We start from the raw sequence: 22,187 nt of genomic DNA, 5'->3' as shown, positions 1-22,187 counted from the left end.
TTAAAGACAATAAACCAGACTGTAACTGGGTCAAAATAGTCAGCTCATTTTCCATTTAAAGACTCCCTCTTGTGGAAATCATTCTTACTGACTTGTTTTGACCTATTTTTATAGTAAAAGTCACTCCATATAAGGTATTGCAAAACTTGAAAACGGTTCTGTTGCATGGTGTTATCTGTTCAGAAGTTAGGACCCTGACAATAACTGGCAGTAGTCGTACAACTGTAGTAGATTGCTAGCAGCTTTTATATCTTTCTACTGAGGCCTTGCTTTTTATTAGTCAAGAGATTTGCTTATTTATTTATTATGTAGATGAAAAAAACAAACACCTTAATTGTTTTTCATCTGTGGTTTTCACCCTGTGTAAGAGGCTTCTGCCCAGGTGACGTGGAGTGTGGCATCCTGTGCCTCCCTGGTAGGGGTTGAGTAATAATTCGGGGCTGAGTGATTCATGGAAAGCAGTCCCTGCAGAAAGCAGAGGATTCCCTGTACATTGCTACGCTAAGAAAATGGAATTAGTAATGTCATAGTGATGGAGGTGGAAAATGCCCATCCTGGAAAGATACTTCCATAGGAATGTTAATATCAGTGGCATGCTGCCTTATGGGAAGGGGCAATTTGAATCTTGGACACTGATACGCCACAGAATTTGATGCTTTCCATAACGTGTGGGACTGAAATAAAATCCTCATTGTCCTCTAGCAGTCTGTTAGGAGAGGAAATCCCATTATTTAGATTCAATGTCTGCTATGTATTTGGGCAGGAAGAACCGTTAGCTCTTTTCAATCACACTTAAGCCCTAATCATATCTCAATTCTAAAATAAGTAGAATCCCTCCACTTGCTTTAATTGAAGCACTTGGCTTTTGTGGCACTAAAGCTGACGAAGCGTCCTGCTCGTTCTCAAAAGCATAAATCATTCACTGAAAAACGCGCTGTGTGGCTGCCCTCTAGCAGCTCTTGGGATAATTTCTCTTTAAACAGAGATCTAACTACCTTTAACAGGCTTGTAGGCCCTAAAGCTTTCCAAAAAACCCCAATCTCAAAGGAGTTTCAGTTAAACATAATGTAAAACTGAAAACCTGAATCTTAATCTGGAATACCAGGAGTCTTAATTTTGAATGTCTGAAATCATTAAATGTTTCTGTAATTTCTGTGTCCATATAATGAAAGTGTGTATGTTGAGCTGAGAATCTGGGTAAGTTTCTTGACTTGAAGATACATAGAATCCTTCATAATGTTACTTTTATTAAATTTTTTTCATCTCCTGAACCACTGACTTTTTTGTTTTAATCCCGTGAGCTGTGAGATTTGTGCAGCATCTTGCATTTTTTAGGTCTTTAATATTGCCTGCTGCAAGTCTTTAAAAAGCCTACTTGAAAAAATCAAAGCCCAAATTAACAAACTGGTTAGAGCGTTTCACAGGACACTCTAAAAGAAACGAGATATAACATTTTACTGGAAGCTGGAAATGGAAACAGAGCTATCTACAGTTTCTTGGAGATTTTGGATGTTGGACTATGCTGGAGCATAATGTCCTGCGTACCTGTACCTTGCCAGGCAATTCCTGTTTGTATCTTCCCCAGAACAAATAACGGTGCCTCAGTAACGATGAGGGAAGATTTTTGTCGTTCCAAGGAGACTGGCTCTGTAGGGATTCTGAGGCAGGATGGGAAACGCGGACGTAATCCTTCCAGAGAGCGTGCGAAATATCTTGGAGTGTCTGTCTTTATGCTTCATTAACGCTCTTGGTTCTAGAGATTGTCTAAAAACAGAAATTGGAAGACAACTGTAACAATTCGGAGGCAGCTGCGGGGTGACTTCCCAAGCGGGAACATGGAATCATGGAATCGTTTAGGTTGGAAACGACGTTTAAGATCAGCCAGTCCAACTGTAACCTAACGTTACCAAGTCCATCGCCGAGGCCTACGGGGCAGTACGATTTTCTAGCGGGCTGGGGCCTCCGGGCGCATCACTTTTCCACCAGGAAAAGCTGGGAAAGCCGAGATGTTCTTCAGTGCTAACGCCTTCACCCCGCCTACGCGTGCGTGCGTCCGTCCGTCCGTCCGTCCGTCCGTCCGTCCGTCCGTCCGTCCGTCCGTCCGTCCGTCCGTCCGTCCCCCCGCCCCGCCCTCCGCCTGGGAGCGCCCGGGGCCGCCCTGAGGAGCGATCGCGCGCGGGGTGAGGGGGGAGGCGCCGCTTGAGGGGGCGGGCGCGCGCGCCCCGCCCCGCCGCTTTCCCGCCCGCCCCTCCCCGGCGCGCGGCCGCCTCGCGCCCCGCCCCTCCTTCCCCGCCCTTCCCGGCCCCGCCCCGCAGGCCGGCCGGGGGGGGGCGGGGCGTCTGCGGCGCGCGGCCTCCGCGATTGGTTCCGGCCCGGCCTCTCGCGCCCACCTTTGTGCGGCCCCGGCGCCCGTCGAGAGTGGGAGGGGAAACCCCGTGCGAGGGGCGCCGCCATCTTGGGGAAGGGGGGTGATGGGGGCGCAGTGGAGCCAGCGGAGCCGAGCCTGAGGGAGCCCCGGAGAGAGGCGGAGACCCGGCCCGGCCGTTGCCCAGCCTGAAGCAGAGCGCTGCAGTGCCCGCAGCGGGGGAGGGGGAAACCGGGCTGCCGCCGACAGAGCCACGCTGCACAGCCACCCGCTCCCCGAGCCCAGGTACGGAGGAGCCGGGGAGGGGCCGCCCCTCCGCCCGGCCGGGCCTGGAGCCCTAGGCCCCGCGGCGGTGCCCGGCCGCCGGCGGGCTCCAACTCGAGCGGGGGCGCCGCCCTCTCCCCGGCACACCGGGGCGGGCTCCCGGCCGCCACCCGGCCCGGGTGGCGACGCTTCCTGCTGATGCCCGGAGCCGGGGCCTGGTCGGGGCCGCGCTCCCCGTCAGCGCGCCGCTGCCCACCTCCGAGGGCGGTGCGGGCTGGGCCCTCGCCTCGGCGGGTCCGGCCGCCCCCGCTGCCGGCGGCGGGCAGCAAGGGGAGGGGGCCGCTGGTCCGCCTGGGGCCGGGGAGGGTGAGGCTGGCTGGGCAGGAGCTAGGCCGCTGCTGCACTGTTTGTCGCCACCGCCTCCCGTTCCTCCTCTGCACTGCACACTCCCTGTGTAACACCCCACCATCAAGTACTCCCGCACATGCGGTGTGTATATATATACGTGCCCCTTACTAATTGTGGCAGTTGCACATAGGGTGTTTACTGCATGTCTGTATTCTACCGTGTGTGTGGCCGATGTGTGGTGTTGCCTGTGCTGTTGATTCTTACGTTGACCCCTGCTGTCGTGAGCTTCGACAGAAAAATAACTTACGAGCTCTGAGGGGAATGCCAGTTCCCGCTTGAGAAAGCGACAAAAGTATTCTACGCTTGTTCTCTGTTTTCTTTTGTCAGTGCTTATTTGGTCTAGGCAGAAGAACGAAGTTCTGTTCTTTTAACCTAGTTGTCTATCGCCTGTTTGCAGTACACTGTTAAGGTTTCAATAACATCTGTGGATAGCTTTGTCTTGAATTAAAATTGTACTGGATTACAATTGCAGTAAAGCCAGGAAAAGGCTTGCATTGGGGTCTCTGGCAATGGCTCCATTGCTCTGGAGGTTACTTGATGTGGACTTTGCTTTCTAGGTCTTTGAAACAGCGTGGTTCTATGTTGCTGTATGGCATTTTTCCACTGAGGTAAAAGCACTCCTTTGTGAGCAAGGCTTACTCAGGTTGTCTATATCCTAAATCATTTGAAACCCCAAGTCAGAAGTCTGACTTTTCCAGTAGCCAGATGTTATCCCATGGAATGTGTTGTTTTGGGGATTGATTTCTGTCATGATTTGGATTGAGAGCCTCTTGTGCTTGGGCATTGCTCAGGAATGGGAAGAAAATCTCAACCCTGGGGGACTTAATAACTAAATATCACATAGTTTAATGTGGATTAAAAAGGGAATTTGTTAGCTTCCTGCAGAGATTTGAAAATGTCATAAATCTGAGTGGAAGGAAGAAGCTCCTATTTTCCTTCTCCATTTTATGAATAACAAAAAAAAAAAGCTCCTATCAAGGACAGAAGTTTGAGACAAACCTGTTATGCTGGAGGTACTAGGATTTAAAATGTAAATAGATCTTTTAAAATTACTTGCTTATTCCTGTGCATCTAATGGAACCTGCTTAATGATTGTTTCTGATTTTACTGTACCTTTCTGCAACAAAGGAGGTAGACCTGACTTAATTTTGTTCTAAAATGGGTTTGTGACTTCTTGTGTTTTCCAAGGCGATGACCCCAGACAGTTGCATGTTGTTCTGACTTGGTAGACTGACAACAAAACTTCCAGTTTCTGTATATACTGTCCCTAAATTTACCTGATATCTCTGGAACTGGCTTCTCCTGCTGCGAACGCAGATATGTGCTACAGGTTACACTCTTTTATAGGAAGAGGAAAATAGCATAAATGAGGATATTCAAATGGATAAAGAACTATGGCTGAGAGAATGGACATCGGAGAAAGTACCCTTACTGATGAGGACAGGTATGCAATATTTAATTTAGCTACGGTGCTAGGGTGTGGTTAGTAAGAAATGAGGTGTGTGCATAGAAATGTAGGAAGTTTAGGAAACAAAATGGAGGAACTTGATGGAGCAGGATGTGAAACCATTAAAAGGATAACCAGCACAATGTGTGTATGACTGGATTGGGAAGATCAAAAAGTAAAGATAGTATGATATATAGCCTTGATTTAAAAGTAAGTAAAGTCAAAGTTCTCATATAGGAGGAGAAGTGAAGGCCTGTGAAGTCTTTAGAAATACTTACTAGGCCTCAGGCTGAGTTATGGTCTTTTACATGATTAAAGAATATAGCAAATGCATTGCTTCAGGAACAGCTTGAAACAGGGCTCTGCACAGCTGCAAGCTTGTTAGTCTGAGCCCAGTAGCATGCAGGCCTCGCGTGCTTTCAGAGAAAGAATAACTGGACATGGAAATAAGAAGGAAATGCAAAGTGATCTTAAGCAGCAGATCATAAGAAGCTTGCTGGGTTACTGTCTGATCAAAGATCAGTCCAGCCAAACTCACTGTCTTGTGCTAATCAGATGCTTTAATGAAATCCAAATGGGGAAAGCTAGAGAGGATGACTCTAGAAGAGCTGAAGAATGAGTGAGGAACTGGCCGGCAACAAGTACTGTTGTCAGGTAGATGAGAAAGTACAGGGCTGCTAGCAGGCTCCTAACGAGACTTCTCGGGCATCAGCCTCAGAAGAGGGCTTTTTAAAGACGAGCATGCGAAAATAAATAAATGAGACCAGGGAGGCTGTGGGGCCATCATCTTAAAGAGGGCAGAGATGTTTATATGTTTAGGAATACCTAAATGTCCTTGGCTTGTGGAAGTCATAGAACCACAATGAATTTTAATTCTGATGGTCTTCATAGCTTGCTGTGGACAACAGACTTATGGGAATTCACCGCTTGGGTGTATTAATTGATAACAAAACTGTTATTACCTTCCACTATGGTGTGATTTTACAGAAGACCACAATTGAAGCAATTACAGACTGTATTTCTAGCAGCCTTCTAAAGCAAGATTGCAGTTAGACTGCCTTGTTCCGTGTGTGTGACAAAAGTCTTCATCAGGGGAAGAGTGCAATTATGAATTCTGCATCTCCCCAGTTCTTCCTTCCCTTACTGATCTCTTCTCAATGTTCACTGTTAATTAACATCTAAGTACATATGCAGGGAAGAGAAGGAAGATTGTGCCCTGGGAAGGAGCATAACTACCTATGCATTTTGTGTGGAGATTTAGAGGCTGTTCTAAATAATAGTTGTTACTGGTTGGATACAGTTCCCTTTGCATGCAACTAATATTTTCTTCCAAATGAAAACACTAACAGCTCTTTAAAAGTTGTTTCAGTTTATGAAAGGAATGATATGATGGCATTACCTTTTATAGAAGGGAACTGGACTTCAACTGTGAGATCCTTTCCTGTTGCATATCCTTGAGGAATGACCGAAAGAACACCTGGATGGCCAGATGACATACAAAATGCCTCTTGCTTCAGACTAACTAAACAGTGGTCCTCTGGCTGCAGAGTGGTATGTTTTTAAGGGGAACCTGTAATAATTAGCCAGTCCTGAGTTTGAAGCTGATAGCTGTTTTCAGCGGTATCATCTCTGCGTGGATTGGCCAGCTGATGGTATTAACCACATGCGGTGTCTATTAAAACCTGTGCATACAGGTTCTAGTCTCTTCTGATAACATACCTGCCTCTTGGTGAGCATAAAGCTATGAAATTTCTCTACACAAATGGTATCCAGCGGAGAGTTAAAATTGATTGTGTCCTTGAGTTGAGCTAGAAGGAACTGCATGGGTCCCACGAAAGCCGGTATGGATACGATATTTACAGTTATGTTACTCTGATAAAGAATGTTACGGCAGTGCGCCTAGAACAACCTTATCTCAGTTTGTACAGATGTATGCTGATGCTTGAAATAAGGCTTCAGTGAGATGTCAGAATACCTGTGTAGTGCTTGTTGATTAGAGGAGGAAGTGTAGGTGTCACTAGGATCTCATTAAGGTCATATTTAACTTTTTATAAATAAAAGGAAGCCTCTAAGGGAGAAGTTGATATATGGAAAATGGATTACGGTGACACTGTTCACCGTAAAATTTCTAATCCTAACTGTAATACAGTAATTAATTGTACAGGCTTGGAAACTAGCAGCAATCTGTGTATAGGGAAGCACGATCCTCTGGCTAGTTGCCATCCTGGAATAATGCTCTAAACTCTGGGGAAGCGTTACCTCTGAAAAGGGAGCTAAAACTTGTTCTAAGTTGGCAGACTTTCCCAGCTTCCAAGCTAAACTACTTTTACTTTCTGCTAACAGTAAATTCATGGTTGGTTAACTTTCACGTCATATTGTATAATGTCAGCAGAGGCTGAAGGTAAGTTGTGTGTACTTACATGGAACTTTCTCAGTCCTGCAGTTCTTGCCCCCCTGCTCTCCGAAGAGGAAAACCCCAAACCCCCATATTGGGATCATTAAGATCCACGTGTCTGGAACAGAGGGCTGTGAAGTGGAGGCAGAACTCCAGTTTCTACAGATGGCTGATGCTATTAACGTGTAGCTAGTCTTTTTTGTGTTTACTGAGTCCTGTTGCGCACTGTTCTTGTCTGGACTTCCTTCTTTCATCTGTAGTAAATGCTGAGATTGTAAGTTTTCTAAGGCTGAACTCTCGCCATGGCTTCTGTGTTTAATTTGTTGCATTTGTTTTTCCCCTTTAGCACAGAGTCCTTCTGGAATATCAGTTTTATTCCAAGATCTGAGTACAGTTTGGATTCCTGCTTATCCTTACTGGAATTTGAGTGTTTAAAAGTTTGTTATTTTGTTGTTTGGTTTTTTTTTTTAAGAAGTCATATGTTCTTCAGAAAAGATTCCCAGTCTTTAGTAATAATTTGGAGTATTTCAGAATCTTTTCTGTAACATGACCCTTGGAATAAATGTAAGACCAAAGTGTTGCTTTTTTTTTTTTCCCAGTTTAACTCCAGAAATTGTGTTTAAACTCATATCTGCATTTCTGCAAGCTTTCAGTATGTATGTCTGTCAGATATAATAACTTCTCCAGCAGCTCTCTGGGACTTGAGAGAAGATCTAGACTCATCGTATGAATGAATTTATATGTCGATATTTCTATTAATAATCCGTTTCTTTAAGCTGTGGAGCAAGCATGCTAGGTCTGGCTGTACACAGTGGGGTGTGGTATCCCTCACCTTTAAGGGCCTAATGTCGCTGTAAGAATGAGGGTGAGGCTTTAGCAACGAGATGTGGCTTGAAGTTAGTCCTCCCTTCCCACCCATTTCTTAGCAGACTTTGTTGCCAAGCACAGAATTTGGTTTTCTCGCTCTCATTTTGAAGTGGGAACTGATTTTGATGCATATGTTATGAAGCAGTGATGGTTTCTTTTATATTGAAATAGCATAGTTAGGCTTCTTTACTTAAAGAGCATAATGAAAATTGACATATCTTAGCAAGCACAAACAGTCTGTCAAATAAACAGAGGTGTATATTTAGCAGTAAAGATTCTAGCTGAGACTCATTTCAAATTGAGATAACCTGCATAGAGTTCCCAGTTTGTCCATTCTTTAAAAAAAGAAATGTTTTCCTCACCTTCCAGCGATGCTGCTTATGAGCTTGGACAGTAAGGCGTGTTCCTCTTGCTTCTTATATGCAGGAATATTGTAGTCATGTGCTCGGAAACGTGAAACTTCTTGGAGTATTTCTGAGTACTTAGCATTCCTTAGCCAACCCCTATTGCAAAGGAAGAGAGGGTCGCCTAGGTTTCTGCAGGACAGATTTCATGGCCACACAAGTGGCTCCCTATCTGGGAGTTTATAATGCTGATTTTTTTTTTTTAAAAAGGTATAAGTTACTAGCAACTACCATCCTCAGAATGCCACCATAGATCTTTCAAACTAGATCCATGTTCGCGCTCGCAGAGTTTTTGCCTTTCTTTCTCAGGTTGTAGTACCCACCTGGTTTCTGTGGAAAATAGTACAGTTTGTGCTATCCTCCTGAAGTACTTGCACATATAAATTGGCCTTTTCCAGCTTTTCTTTTTGTACTTCCACTTACATACCTTGTAATCCTCCAGTTTAACCTTGTCTGCTGTCAAACTGAATTGAACCATGAATATAGTCTTCCTAGCTTTACATAGAAAGCAAGTGGCAAGTTAAGTATCCTGTAAGAACAAGTGAATTGGATGACAAGATGCTCAGTTTGAATGTTACTGCTCTTGGGGCATGCTGGAGAAGAGGAAGAACATAATGTGTGAAGATGTGTTCAGAAAATCTGAAATATTGGATGTTTCCACAATGACACATTAATTCTGAACTCCATATGGAGCAGTTACTTGTATCTATTTGCTGGCGTTGAAAATAATCAGTGCATGTATTGAAGTTGATACTATAACTCTGGAATCTTCCAGGAAATAAGTTGCTGGCTTGTTTGGTAAAGGGCAGTGCATTTTTGAGTCATGGATGTGAATTCTTATCGCTGTACTGGGTAAGAAGTGGTCTGTCCACCGAGGGTTATTTGCCAGAGACCGAGGAGGACAAAGGTGGCATGGGATGGCTGCATGTGATTTCCCTCTGCTACGGCAGAAGAGTTTCCTCTGAAATTTTCTTGATTGAAATTACTGTTCTTGGAACCTGTGCAGCACTTGATGTGGAATTCCATCTTGCCAACACGTACAAGAATTACTGTCCAAAATTGTCTTTTGTGTACTATCTTGGATTAAATTTGGTTTAATAGAACAGTGTGTGTATATATATAGGACTTAGCGTAGATGCTTTGCGTACTGCTTGGGATAGAAGGACTTGAGAGTTTCCTTATCGTGAGCCAAGTGTGAAGGAAAGGCAAGGTGCAGATCAGTGACTGGCACACAGTAAACCCTTCTTAACTGCCTGCTGGAGTCGTTCCCCCTCCAAGGTCTAGATAAGAGCGTTTGCTTTAAACCTCTGCTGTGTGAAGCGGTGGCTGTTGGCTGTGTACTGTGAATGAGATTTGTTGTCAGTCACCTTCTTTCTCATGACTACAGTTCACTGTTCTGGATTCATTGTGGCTGAGGAAACTATAATTTGCTTTTGAAAAAGTTGCAAGCTTGTAAGCTTCCCTGCGTTTTTATTACTTTACAGTGCTGGTTTCGTTTGTCATGTGGATGACACATGACTGAATTAAAATCTTCCCAGGCTAAAGCAGTGGTCTTTTTACAAAGTACCATGCTTTTCTAATGGCTGGCTATCTGCTGTGCAGGAGCAGGAAAGGAAATGGTGAACTCCTAGTAGAAATTTTCCGCTTGCTTAACTGATGACACTGCATCTAGTTTAACTTAAAACCTGGGACAAAAGCAGGCATTTTGCATCCTTTATGTTAAGTGGCAATATCTGGGCTGTATAGACTCGTAATCCTGGTTAACTGATGTATTAGTTGGTAAGTCAGCTATTACCCATTGCAGGCTTACACAGCTGAAGCTGGTTCTAATTCCTCCTACATCTAGGAAAACTCTGGAATACTGGAAGAAGTACTTACCCTGATATAACTTTGCTTATCACTTAGAGCCACTCTAGACCATAGATTGGTGAGTAAGGCTTACCAGATCAGTGAGGTATATTTAAGGCGGGTAGTGTGGGGTGGAAAGAGAGAGAAACTGCTAAACCTTGCTGTAATGCTGCTATGCTGACAAAGCCACAGAGATGTTAACTAACTTCCTGAACATCTGATTTGTGGCTTGTACTGCTTTTCTAACATGGATATGTAGCAGTCCAGACCCCAGTTATGACTGCTGCAGCATTCTTGTGCTGTCTTTTTAAGTACTTCCTAGCTGTTTGATGCAAGCTGCGCTGTTTCCTTTGTTCCTGTTGCAAGTCTCAAAAGTGTGAGGTAATAGTTCCAAATTGCTGGTTTTGTTAAACCTCTTCAGATTTTTGTTTTGGAGTCAGATTTTATTTTCAGTTCATGTATCAGCTATTTGGCTAGCAACTGCTGGTCCACTCTGTGACTCTGTACAAAGCAAGAACCTATTGGAGGTTTTCAACAGCTTGGAGTCTTTCTGCATAAAACTGAATGTGTATCAATACTACACAGAGCATGTTTCTACTTAGAGGCCTTAACTGACGGGTTCAGAGCAAATGATACGGGAGTTATGATGAATGTCTCTGGCACTAATTCAGTGACTGTGGGGAAGTATGCAGAAACTTGAACTGTGAGTGAAAGGGTAGTTGGGGCGGGAGAGGAAGGGGAAGGGGATTTTGTTTGCTTATATGAACTAAATTGGATGAATTGGGTTGAGTTTGGTGAACAAGTAGCAGTTCTGATGTGTTCTATTTTTTGTTTTAGTGCCACAATGGCAACTGCACCTTACAACTATTCCTACATCTTTAAGTACATCATTATTGGTAAGTATCACTGGGCACATACCTGTTTATGTCAATGTATATGCATGACAGCCTGCCTACAAACCTTGTGGCTGCACTGTTGTTGACTTCTGTTGCGTGCTACTCGCTATCTAGTAGCGATTCTTTCGGTAGTTACTTGTCCAGCCCCAGTCCCCCACAGATCACCACGCTTGCTCTAAAGCTTTAGCAGCTGATGATAGAAAGGTATGTGCCTTTGTGTGCCACAGAATCAGAACTGTGGGATTGGTGGCAAGTGAACTGGGAGTGAGGGCAAGTACCAGTGCCTGTATTGAGTTCTGGTTAAAAATAACTGCTCCTCTTGACATACATACCTCAGTATTCTTGAATATCTTCACTGTTAAGGCCATAATGCTTAGCCCTCTGCACAGCACTAGGAAAAAAAAGGCATTCTAAAAACATGTGCATGTGGTCCCTTTCTCCCTAAATCAAGTTTATATTTAGAAAAATTGCTAAATCCATTGGAAATGGGGAAAAACTGTAATGGGAGCTGCCACACCTGGGATGTTACGTTGATGCAGGTTTACTTTAGCACTTTGACTGCCGCTGCATCATTTTAGAAGGTTTTAGAATCTGTGTTGAAGGCACAAGTACTGACTGGAATCCATTGCTTTAGACAGGCTTATAAACTTCTGTCAGGCTATATTTTTGTGTTTAAATGTTGCTTCCTTGTCTGTGTAGATGCAGGGGCTTGATTGCATTTATTACTATCCTGGAAGAACTAGTCTTGCTGTGAATTATTTAATTCTTAATGATCTTGTGTAGGTGTAACTGATCTGCAATCTTATTGTAATGGCTTGTAAGTCAGGCTGCTGTGACAGCCTCAGCCTGTGGAAAAGTTGTTTCTTAAAAGACTTTGCTATTTCTCACTATTGGCATTGTGTAAGTGGATCAGTGGAAATGAAGCAATTTCTTGGTGTGTTCTGGTTGATTGTCAGTATTTTTGGTGTCCTTACCAGTAATTGCAAGTAAAACAGGAGCAGGACAAACACTCAAAAGGTGTATTTTACATTTCAGTTTCTTACAGGTCTGCTTCTCATAACCTTGTGAAATACAGTTGTAAAATCAGTAATACGTATTAACTTCTCTTTTGAGTTTTCTGCTCCACCCCTTGCTTGCAACCCTGTACCTGTTACCAAAACTATAGTGGGAAAGTTGATAATTTAAAGGACTCTAGCCAGGTATAGAACACTGCCCACTAGACCCGAGAAGGGAGTGGCTGCCTGCTTCTGTACCATTTGTTGTGTTGGATGAAGAAAATGTGCTTGTTACAACAATGACGTAGTGTCAGCTTTAACTATTCTTTCTGTAACAGGGGACATGGGTGTAGGAAAGTCCTGTTTGCTTCATCAATTTACAGAAAAGAAGTGTGAGTATTTCAATTCACAATATTTATTCTAACTGGTACCTTCATCCCTCTTTCCTGCCTTTTTGCTTCCATCATGCATGAGCTTGATGTGGTGCCTGTCTTTAATCTGTATGGGTTTGTATTGTACTTGGTCAGATTTTTGTTTTGACTCTACTCTTGCAGATGTAGAAACAAAATGTTGGTGTAATAATGGCAGAACTGCTGCTTCAGTCAGTCCTACCTGTGATGAGCGGAAAGACCATGCCTGTTTTTACAGCTTTTCCAGGGAATTTTGATATGAAACAAAGTGAAATTTCTTGTCTGAAATTTTTGCGTTTTTGGTATTGGTGTAGCTTGAACACAAGCAGTTGGAGGTTTTTTTAGTGCTTTTAAGCACTTCAAAAAGGAAAAAAGGATTTATTGTTCTTTGACCCTTTGTTTGCAGCCTTAAGTAGCACAGACTCTGTAGCTGCTGTGGCTCATGACACTTGGACTGCCCTGTGTGGTGGTGTTTAAGGCTTACAGCAGACTGTCTCGACTGTAATGTTTTTTCACATATGCTGTCATGACTAATTAAGAACTAGCTTCAGTTCTTCTTAATGTGTGTCATACTGGAGTTTGCAGCAGCTATTAGCTCTTACAACTTTCTGTGAAGCTCACAGTCAGTGGATAAGTCCGTAGGTATTTATTCGTGCAAAGTTAGTCTTTACCGTGCGCAACTTGAGATGCGGCAATAAGTGGGTAGGAGCTACAGTTTAAAATATTCCTGCGTTCTAGGAATCTAGAAATAGGATTTTAAACTGTTGCTTTTAATTAAAATCCAGTATCAGTCAATTGTTTAGATGCTACTTTGTATGCGGTCAGATTCTTGATGGGGCTGTGTCTTGTCCTTAGCTTGTCCGTGTTAAGCCAAAGCAGTACAACTGAACAAACTAACGTACCAAACACTGCTACTGCAAGGCTGTCACTAACTGCAGATAGCTTGAATACGTACCCATCCTTTCTGTATCTCTTGATTGTTCTTAAACACATCTTAATAAGCTCATCTTTATTATAACTAGAAAGATGCCTTTTTGGTTTTGATTTGCTGTGTTGATAGCTACGGAACTGGCTTTTTCCTGTGGACAGTCATGCTGTTACCCTGTCTGAAACAACTTGGATACTGAAGCTGTTTTACAGATGTTTAGCTCTGTCTTGGTAATTCCCTAAAAGTTATCTTTTCCTACTGCATTATAATAGCTAACCATTTATCCAAGGATAGACTGAGAATCAGCTGACTTGATACCTTCTGGTATATATGGCCAACCAGCATCGGGGTACATGTATCAGAGAAGGCAAGGAATTTTATAGCTGTTTTAAAAAGTAAGAACAGTTCAGGAAATACTTCATTTTATTTCTGGTTAAGTGATACAGTTTGGGTACTGTAGCTGTAAAAATGCTTTCTTGGAGACTGAATATCTAGTAAAGATAACTGAAAACTGGTGATAGTAATACCTTTGTAGCAAGGAGACATTGTACTGGAAAGACCTGATCTTTGCTCTTATTTTTCACGACAGTTATGGCGGACTGTCCCCACACAATTGGTGTTGAATTTGGCACAAGAATAATTGAAGTTAGTGGCCAAAAAATTAAGCTACAAATCTGGGATACAGCAGGACAAGAGAGATTCAGGGCTGTCACACGAAGCTACTACAGAGGCGCAGCAGGAGCTCTCATGGTCTACGACATCACCAGGTAAGGCGCTGTTTGTTGACTGGTGCATCTCGTGTCGTAGCTCTGGGTGCTTGACGAGCTGTTGGGATGCCACAGCCTTCTATGTACTGTCTTGTCTGTCCCCTTGACTGAGATTTAAAGGGCTGTCTCTGTCTGGATTTGTGTCCTGTTGTGTGAAGCTTGCCACACTTCTTTGTCTAAATACTTTTAAGTATTTAAAGAGCTGAAAATGAAACAGGGAATTACGTGAGCTGCTTTTCTTGGAAAACTTCACTGCTGACAGACCTGAGGATCTTGCCATTTCAGGCCTTGACTGCCTGTGGTGAAGTTGTTTAAGGAACTGACTTTGTCCTTAAAATCTACTCTTCAGTATGCGGATTTTTCTCCATCCCGGGAGGCAATGGATACTGCTGCTTAACTGGCAGGAATATTCTTAGAGCAGACACAGGACAGAATATTACCTCTGTGGCCGTGGGCTGTATAAACGTGCCTAACAGACTCTGTATAGATGAGAGCGCTGGGGAAGTCTGACTCTTCACGGGCTCGTCAGCCAACAAAACGAGGGTGCATAGAAGCTATCTTCTCTTCCTTTTATAGGTGAAAACTAAAGATGCTGCTAAAAGGATAATTAATCAGATATGCAACACGAAATACTTTTGCTTTCATGTGTTTCCCATCTTCCTCTGGGGCTGGTCTTCATATTCTTTAAGCACCTCTTTTTTTTTTTTTTTTTTCCCCCTGCATATAGAGGTATATATCCTGTTTGCTTAAATCTTGAGTACAACATAAATAATCTTACACACTGTTTGTTACCGAAGTGCTATTCTACTGTACAGTCTTCTGTAAGAGTATTTGACAGGAAATCCTTTAATGTTTTCTTTACAGTTAACAACAATGTAAACGTTGTCTTTGTGAAGACAGTAAAACTACCACATCCTAGAAGTGTGAATGGGTCTGTCTTTCCAACCTGTGCTGTAATTGCTGCTCTGTGGGTTTAAAGTTGACTTGTTGAAGCCGTGGTCTTGAGTCCAAAGAAAGTGCTGCTGCTTTGTCTTGAGGTTGGGGAGAAGAATAGGGATGGCAGATGTTAGCGTGTTTAATGGATGCTGACTGTGCTGTTGGCACTTACATATTTTTAAAAAAGACCACAGCTAAAACTGTGCTTGCTTGATTCTTTGCAGAAGAAGTACGTATAATCACTTAAGCAGCTGGCTGACAGATGCAAGGAACCTCACCAATCCAAATACTGTAAGTTGGACTTTATTTAGCTTGAGAGCAAGATTGGTTATCCCTAAGCAAGAGGTGGAAGGCTTAGGCCAAAGCATCTGCAGCTTCTCTTAACATCTAGCAGTGTTCTCTTAAATAAGCTGCCTGTGTTTTCTGAACTACTTAGCTCCCAGTTTCCCTGATGTGTCCCCATTTTGCAGTGCACCAGTGACTCTCTTCCTTACTGCGACTGGAGCAAAAGCGTAGGCTTCTGTGCGGGGAAAGCAGTGGTTTCTTCTAACAGTCTCGTTGTGCTACTCACCCCTCAGGGACCTGTTTTCAGCGGTTGGAGACAAAATTGTGATTAACTGGACAAACCTTAACTTTTGTTACCACTTCTTCTCGCTTTGTGGTAGTAATGAGGTGAATGCCGTCTCATCTTAGATGGGAATGCAAATTGGATCTTCGGCAAAAGCTGACCAGGTCTTCTGGAGGGATGGGGGAAGAAGGTTCTTCTGTGTCTCTCTGACCGTACCACAAAACTGTTGTCCATCAGTCTTTTTCTGAACACCCCTAAAATACTTTAGCACCAAACTCATGGGAAGACTCTCTGCTGTGATGAAAGAAAACTTTTAAAAAAGACTCTGGCTGGATTAGCAGATGATTAAACAAATACAAGAAGTGGTTCAGAGTACAACTCTTGCGAATAAAGGGTAGGACTGCTGCTTTTTAGGACCTCATCTCATAAGAACAACTTAAAATATTTGGAAGTGACAGCCGGAGGTGCTGCTCCTGACTTCACAGAGGGGGCACTGCTAGAGTGGTGTTTTCCTGAAGATGCATGGCTTTTGCAGTTAAACTTTTCTGCATATTTCCTTTTGTGTGTTTTTTTTTTTGTCTTGTTAATAATGAGGGTGGTAGTGAAAAAGCTAATAAGCTTTTTCCCCTGACTAATTTTCTCTCTTCTGAACTAGGTGATAATCCTCATAGGAAATAAAGCAGATCTGGAAGCACAGAGGGATGTTACATATGAAGAAGCCAAACAATTTGCTGAAGAAAACGGTGTGTTTTTTCTCTTGAGCTGTTACGTTTCCTACAAGATAGGCGATGTTAAAGTGAATCCTCAGCATTGATAGCGGCAAGCTTATGCTTCCAAAGTAATGTAATTATATGTACAAACGTCTGCTGTGCCTGGCTTAACTCTTAACTGTGCTTAGTTCTAGAAATCAGCTTGTCTTGATGCCTTAACGTAGTCATAAAATACCGTTTGGTACTAAAATAGCGTCTTGCATGTAATCTGAAGGTCACAATGTGACTGAGGGCTGTTTGAACTGTATTATGCATTGACTGCTAAACCTCTGTTTCTGAACAGGTTTATTGTTCCTTGAAGCAAGTGCGAAAACGTAAGTGACTTTTGTCTAGAGTAATGATTCAGATGTGGTCTGTTTAAGAGGAATGTATTGGTTATGACTAAGTACAGCTGTAGGGTTTGGGTATAGTAGGGTTTTACAAGTGGAAAAAAAAAGAAAAAACAAAACCCAGACATTTTTGAGTTCCCTTAGAGGGTAAGGTATATATAGCAGTTTCAATCATGTCAGCTTTGACTTGAAGGTAACTTGGAAATTAGAGTGCTCTCTGCATTTCAGGCAAAGACTTGCTGAATGCAAATGAATGTATTTGGTTTTAAGGCATTATTTGAGCACAGAATGCGTACGTGTGGGTAAGAGTGGTTCCCAGTTAGACGTTCCTTCCCTTGGATGTTTCGAGCTGTAAGCGAGTTCTGTAGCGAGCAGCTGGTCCCTGCGGCCACCGAGAGGAATCTCCACGCCATACTCGTGGTCGGCTGGGGAGCCTGTCGGGACGTGAGGGCTCGGACCTCCAGTGACATGAGTAAATGCGGTTCCAGCTGGTGCACATCCTCACGGAACTGTTTAACAAAAAGGTGGTGATTAATGGTAGCTCCCCTATCGTTAAGCCTCTTCCAAAACTGCTCTGTGCATGTGGCTCAGCACCTTAGCTTATTTTTGCTACTCAGTGTTTTGGCATGTTCATGTTGTTTTGTGTTTTGTGGTGTGTGGGGTTTTTTTTTTTGTTTTGTTTTTTTAAATTCCTGGCTAGTCCTAATAGATTTAACGGCTAGGGAGTGAACTGCCTTATCAAAGGCAAGGATAGGTCATGGAACGTCGTGGTCTGTCTGCTTTAAGTACCATAAGCTCCTCTGGCGTGTAGGAGAACTGCAGTAGAGCAACTGCTTCTACTTGGCGACCCGTCAAATCCCAGCGAGGGTGTCTAGCCAGCTGCCTCCGTAGCGGGCATTGCTTTGCTGAAGTGTAGCCTAAATAACTCCTGCCGCTCTTCTTCGTAGCGGAGAGAACGTTGAGGATGCGTTCCTGGAGGCTGCCAAGAAAATCTACCAGAATATCCAAGACGGAAGCCTGGATCTGAATGCTGCGGAATCGGGCGTACAGCACAAACCATCAGCTCCGCAGGGGGGGCGACTAACCAGTGAACCCCAGCCCCAGAGAGAAGGCTGTGGCTGCTAGTGACCTCTGTTTCGTGGCTCCATTTCTGACCTTTCACCTCTGTCTGTTGGAAGCAGTGCTTTTGACTGCTTCCCTGTCTTCTGTACATCTTATTGGGTTTAATTAAAACTCCCGAGACAAGTTTAACACAGTACTAAACTGCTAAACAACTTAGATGTAATCAGGTTATCAAAGGCAAGTAGAGTAATAAAACCTCTCCTGCATGGTAAATCTAGAAGTTTTTTTTTTTTTGTTTTGTTTTTTTTTCCTTCTTCCTTGATTGTCCTTGTGATAGTGTCACCGCTACATAATTTAAACTGAGCACTGATGCTGGACTCATGACTTTACACTTTTGCAGGGCTTTGGTCTTGTACGGTTTAATTTTATGGTTCTTTGGCCTTTCTTCCCCACCTCTAACTGTGTAGAGCTGTCCATAGTAAAGGATGAGTTTTTTTGTGTGAAATGACTTCCGATGGTAGCAAGGGGCTCCGTAACGTGCTTTTGTTGAAAGAATTCCCTGTGGTGTGTTTTGGGGGTGGGCTGGCGCAGGAGTGTACAACTCGCACGGGGAAACAGTCCATTCATTCTTGTGCTTAGAGCTTTACGTCATTTTTTTTTTTTTTTTGGCCACTTTTTATCCTTTACGTTTGTTAACAGAACGTAAATATGTATAAAATTTGAAGGAACTGAGCTAACAGTTAAATACATCCTGTGTATATGATTTTAATGAAGAAAATGATTACTGGCATTAGAACAGTATATAAGAAAATCCCAGTTTGTACAGTATGACCTATACGTGACCACGGTGCCCCGTTAGCGCAGACTTAGCCGTGGCTGCAGTTCACTAACGTAGGCGTTAACTCCTTGTGTCGGCAGTGGGCGTCGTGCTGGGGGGGCTCTCACCCCGCCGCAGCAACTAACACTAGTGGAATCTGTCTCTCCATCTCTGCACTGTGCTGTACCTATGCTGTTTCCTTAATCCCCGTTCCGTGCGATCGGCAGCGTGCTAACCTGCTTCTCTCTTCTGTAAGCGTTTTGCGTTATTGGGCTTCACCACCTGCCTTGCATCGTATACAAAGGCTGGTTCTCTCGCACATCTTGCGCTTTTATACCTTTAACTTTTTGAATGGTCAGAGGCCGAACTGGACAGTTGGAACAATGCCTGTGCTCTCTAGGGATTTTTAACTACTGTTGTATTTTTTTGTGAATGGTCCCATGTGAGGGTTTCTTTTAAGACTTGGGCTTTTTCACCAAGCCTTCGAGTACATCCTTTGGGGGTGACACAGCCAGTAACGCTTGTGTGGAGGGGAGATTTCAAGTGGTGACTGTGCACGTGTGGCTGTTGCTGAACTACATGTGGGGTTTGCTGCGGTGTCAGGCTGGCATTTCACTGTTTCCCTGCTGTATTTCACTGGGAAAACATCACATATGGTTTAAAAATGGAAGGGGGTAAGTGCTTAACCACGATCAAAGGTCCAACTGTAGTCTTACTGCAGCACTTAAAATACAAAGTAGTCTTAAAATCCCTCTCTAGACACTAAAACTATACAATGTTCAGACTTGTAAGTAAGCAGTGGTACCAGAGTATTGTACAGTCAATGTTAAATAAAAGCCAAAACTGGAATGTGCAGACAATAGGATTTGGGTAACTTGTGCGCTGTCCCTTTGTTTTGTCTGGTTAGTCTGTTTTTTTTAACTAATATTCTGAAGTAGATGGGTATGTTCGAGACCTACAGCTAACACACCCTGCTTCGACTGAGGTTGCACCACAAAGGGTTTGCCCAGGGACCAGGACCTGCTGCTGACACGAAGTCAATGTTCTAATGACTACAGCTTGTTGAGGTGCAATACCTGTACTCCTGGAGTAAGTTACAGTAGGTCTTATTGTTTCTGTCACAGAAAGGAGTTGTTCGGACTGCTGTACTCCTCATTTGATGTAACAATGCTATTAATCTAAATATTTGTAAATAAAGTACCTGTATCTAGATAAATGGCAGTGGCTGGTGTTGCTTGCTGGGCCCTCTCTGCTTGTGGTGTCCCTGCTGTGGGGGCTTGTTCCGTGGAGCTGTCGAACCAGGCTGGCTCTGGAAGCCAGAGGCTGTTTTCCATCCACTGCAGCGGCCGGCTTGCAAAAGCCGCCAGGCAGGCGCTGCTGCTTGCCTCCAGTCAGGCCTTTGGTTCTTGAGAAAAGCATCCTGTGAAACTGGTGCAAGAGGAACGCGATTACACAAGGAATGCCTTCGCGATGCTGTTTGTGTTTTAACCGCTTGTGTTTCAGTGGTAATAACTTCACAGGCTTTTCACAAGTGGAGGCTGCTGGTCACTGCTAGAGCCCAAAGCTGCTCTTGAAGATGTAGCGGGCCAGAGCTGGTAGTGTTATTTATTGCCGTGACACAGGGCATAGCTGCCAGGTGATGCTTGCTGCATAGAAAAGGTTTGTGTTAATAATTGGGAGGAGAAAGGGCATGCCTGGGGATGATGTCAAAGCGTGTCTCTATGGAGGTGGCAGGGAGGGTTGGGAAAGAATCACCCCATGCACAGTTCCTGCTGGCGGGTGAAGAGGTGGTCTTTGGGGGAGAGCTGCTATTTGTGGTGCCTCCTTTCTGCTGCCTGAAGGCTTTACAAAGTGGTTCTTCCACTACTAATTAAGAGCAAGGTGCTTGGAAGGTTGTTGCAGAACCACTGACCAGCACCATGTGCTTCAGAAGAGCGAGACAGTAGCTGAGTGCTACAAGCAGGAGCCAGGAATAGTTACCCCTAGGGAGATACCCTCACTGGGTACATTTACATTCTGCAAAAAGGAGCCACAGGTCAGGGCCTGCTCCTGCTGTCCTAAGCCAGGGTCACAGCTCCTTAGGAACAACTTCAGGGGAAAAAAAAAAAAAAAGAAACAAAGCATGGATAAAAACAAGCATCAGTCACTGAAGTTTATTTTAAGTACTCAAAAATAACTATGTAAAACATCTGTGCATTGACAACAGGCAGATGGACAACTCTGTCCTTGTTAAAAGTTTTCTTTAAAGTGAAAACTGACAACTACCTACACTTCAAGAGAAGTAGGTGTTAAATCCACCTTTTAATTTTTTTTTTTTTTAAAACAACCTCTTATATACATAAAGCTCAGTTATTTAATCGTACAAAAACTTCACAGTACAGAGCAGGCACTGCAGCCAGCTGTTTGTCAGTGGTGGCAAATGCCTTTTCAGAAAAGGCTTATAAAATCCTGAGGTAGAAGGCTTTGCAGGCTGTAACCGAGCCGGGCGCTGCCGAGGGCCAGGCTGACCTGTTCTGGCTTTGCCTGTCCCCATGCACTGCTTAACTCCTGCTGGCTGGCAGCTTCCGAGAAGCAGCTGTAGATGTGCTTGAAGCTTTTCTTCTCCTGTACGGCAGCCCTTGAAGAAATATATTTTTAAGTTAAATCATTACAAAAGAATGCTGAAGTACCAGGCCGCTATCGTACCTAGCTGTCACTGAACTCTAGCTGCTAGGCCACACATTTATGAAACCCAGAAAAGCATTACCGAAAGACCAAGGATGGCAGTTGGTCAGCACAGCAGTAGTTTCTCCGTGGCATATGAGAGTTTACGAGCAGCTCTCACCCACAATTTGCTTGAAAATACACATCTGCAGGCCCAGACCCCAGCAAGCCCACAGGGATGCCGTCACCGGAAAGGGACAACTTGGTGCACAAACAGTCCCGCACCCACCCTTGGGCTACCACCACCCATAGCCCACAAGCCTCAACCGGCAAGCGGCTCGTGACCCAGCACAGCGTTTGAACTGGGCCGAAGTCACATCTCACCTCGGCCTTACTGAGAAATTCCTCGCGAGCAGGAACGCAGCGTCTGAGACGCCACTGAAATACCTGCCGGCCCACTGGGGAAGCGTGCCAGTCTCGTCAGAGTAGCCTAGAAAAAGCAGTAAAAGCAAGCCTGAGTAATAAATGAACGTCTTCAATTAGCAGAGTCATGTCAATCTTTTAAAAAAACAAAAAAATCTGGATTTTAAAGAAGAAAAGGTAAGACAAAAAAGAAAAAACAAACACCCCCATGAACCAAACAACTTGGAAGAAACCTTAACCCTTTTCAAACAAGTTAGCTGCTGCCAGAGCAAGTGTACGGTACAGTCACCCCACGCTCGGAGACCCCCTGTGGTACCTTTACAATGGCGAGCACATGGCTGTAGCAGTCTACCAGTGAGCTAAAAATTATTAAAAACCCCAGACCTGGAATTCCCGTACACAGCAGAGCGTTACCTGGGTGTTTGTTAAATTCAGAGCATCGTGAAGCGACCCAAGGCTTGAGCTGTGGGCTAGGAACTGTGACTCTGAAGAAGTGCTGCTGACCAGGTCATCCAGCGCATCAACCTGTCGCTTCAAGCTGTGAAGGGTGCCTTCTGTTTGCCGTTTTCCTCTGATTAATACTTCTACTTGCTTGGACATGCACTGCCGGAGCTGAGCCTAAATACAGCGTTAGTTCTATTTATA

General features: G+C 44.0%; 2 protein-coding genes across 3 annotated transcripts in view; one reads left to right on the top strand and one right to left on the bottom strand.

Annotated features, from left to right (window-relative positions):
* Positions 1 to 2,597: 2,597 nt before the first annotated feature.
* Positions 2,598 to 19,664, top strand: RAB14 (RAB14, member RAS oncogene family). 2 transcript variants are annotated; one of them, XM_075716361.1, is made up of 8 exons: positions 2,598 to 2,650; positions 10,836 to 10,894; positions 12,228 to 12,281; positions 13,817 to 13,994; positions 15,155 to 15,221; positions 16,154 to 16,241; positions 16,552 to 16,582; positions 17,545 to 19,664. In XM_075716361.1, exons 2-8 carry the CDS (start codon positions 10,843 to 10,845, stop codon positions 17,720 to 17,722), a joined length of 648 nt encoding a protein of 215 aa, XP_075572476.1. In that variant the 5' UTR covers positions 2,598 to 2,650; positions 10,836 to 10,842; the 3' UTR covers positions 17,723 to 19,664. The 2 variants fall into 2 exon arrangements, with proteins under 2 accessions (XP_075572476.1, XP_075572477.1); XM_075716362.1 differs by lacking the exons at positions 10,836 to 10,894; positions 12,228 to 12,281.
* A 1,405-nt stretch (positions 19,665 to 21,069) lies between these two features.
* CNTRL (centriolin) overlaps positions 21,070 to 22,187 on the bottom strand; it is a 35,589-nt gene continuing 34,471 nt past the window's right edge. Inside the window, exons 41-43 of the mRNA XM_075716476.1 lie at positions 21,957 to 22,160; positions 21,504 to 21,609; positions 21,070 to 21,093 (exon numbers count right to left, since the gene is read on the bottom strand). Of these exons, the coding sequence (XP_075572591.1) occupies positions 21,511 to 21,609; positions 21,957 to 22,160 (303 nt within the window). The 3' untranslated portion in view covers positions 21,070 to 21,093; positions 21,504 to 21,510. The remainder of the gene's footprint in view (positions 21,094 to 21,503; positions 21,610 to 21,956; positions 22,161 to 22,187) is intronic.

This window comes from Pelecanus crispus, chromosome 9 (genome assembly GCF_030463565.1).
Source record: "Pelecanus crispus isolate bPelCri1 chromosome 9, bPelCri1.pri, whole genome shotgun sequence".
Lineage (NCBI taxonomy): Eukaryota > Metazoa > Chordata > Aves > Pelecaniformes > Pelecanidae > Pelecanus > Pelecanus crispus.
The sequence above is the reverse complement of the archived record's forward strand: the minus strand, read 5'-3'. Positions and strand labels throughout refer to the sequence as shown.

What these genes read in the sequence shown, in the direction of transcription:
- RAB14 (XM_075716361.1), top strand. Translation starts at nt 10,843, where the DNA reads ATGGCAACTGCACCTTACAACTATTCCTACATCTTTAAGTACATCATT. An exon ending in ACCTCACCAATCCAAATACT is followed by an intron (nt 15,222 to 16,153) that starts GTAAGTTGGACT and finishes CTTCTGAACTAG; the next exon opens with GTGATAATCCTCATAGGAAA. An exon ending in ACAATTTGCTGAAGAAAACG is followed by an intron (nt 16,242 to 16,551) that starts GTGTGTTTTTTC and finishes GTTTCTGAACAG; the next exon opens with GTTTATTGTTCCTTGAAGCA.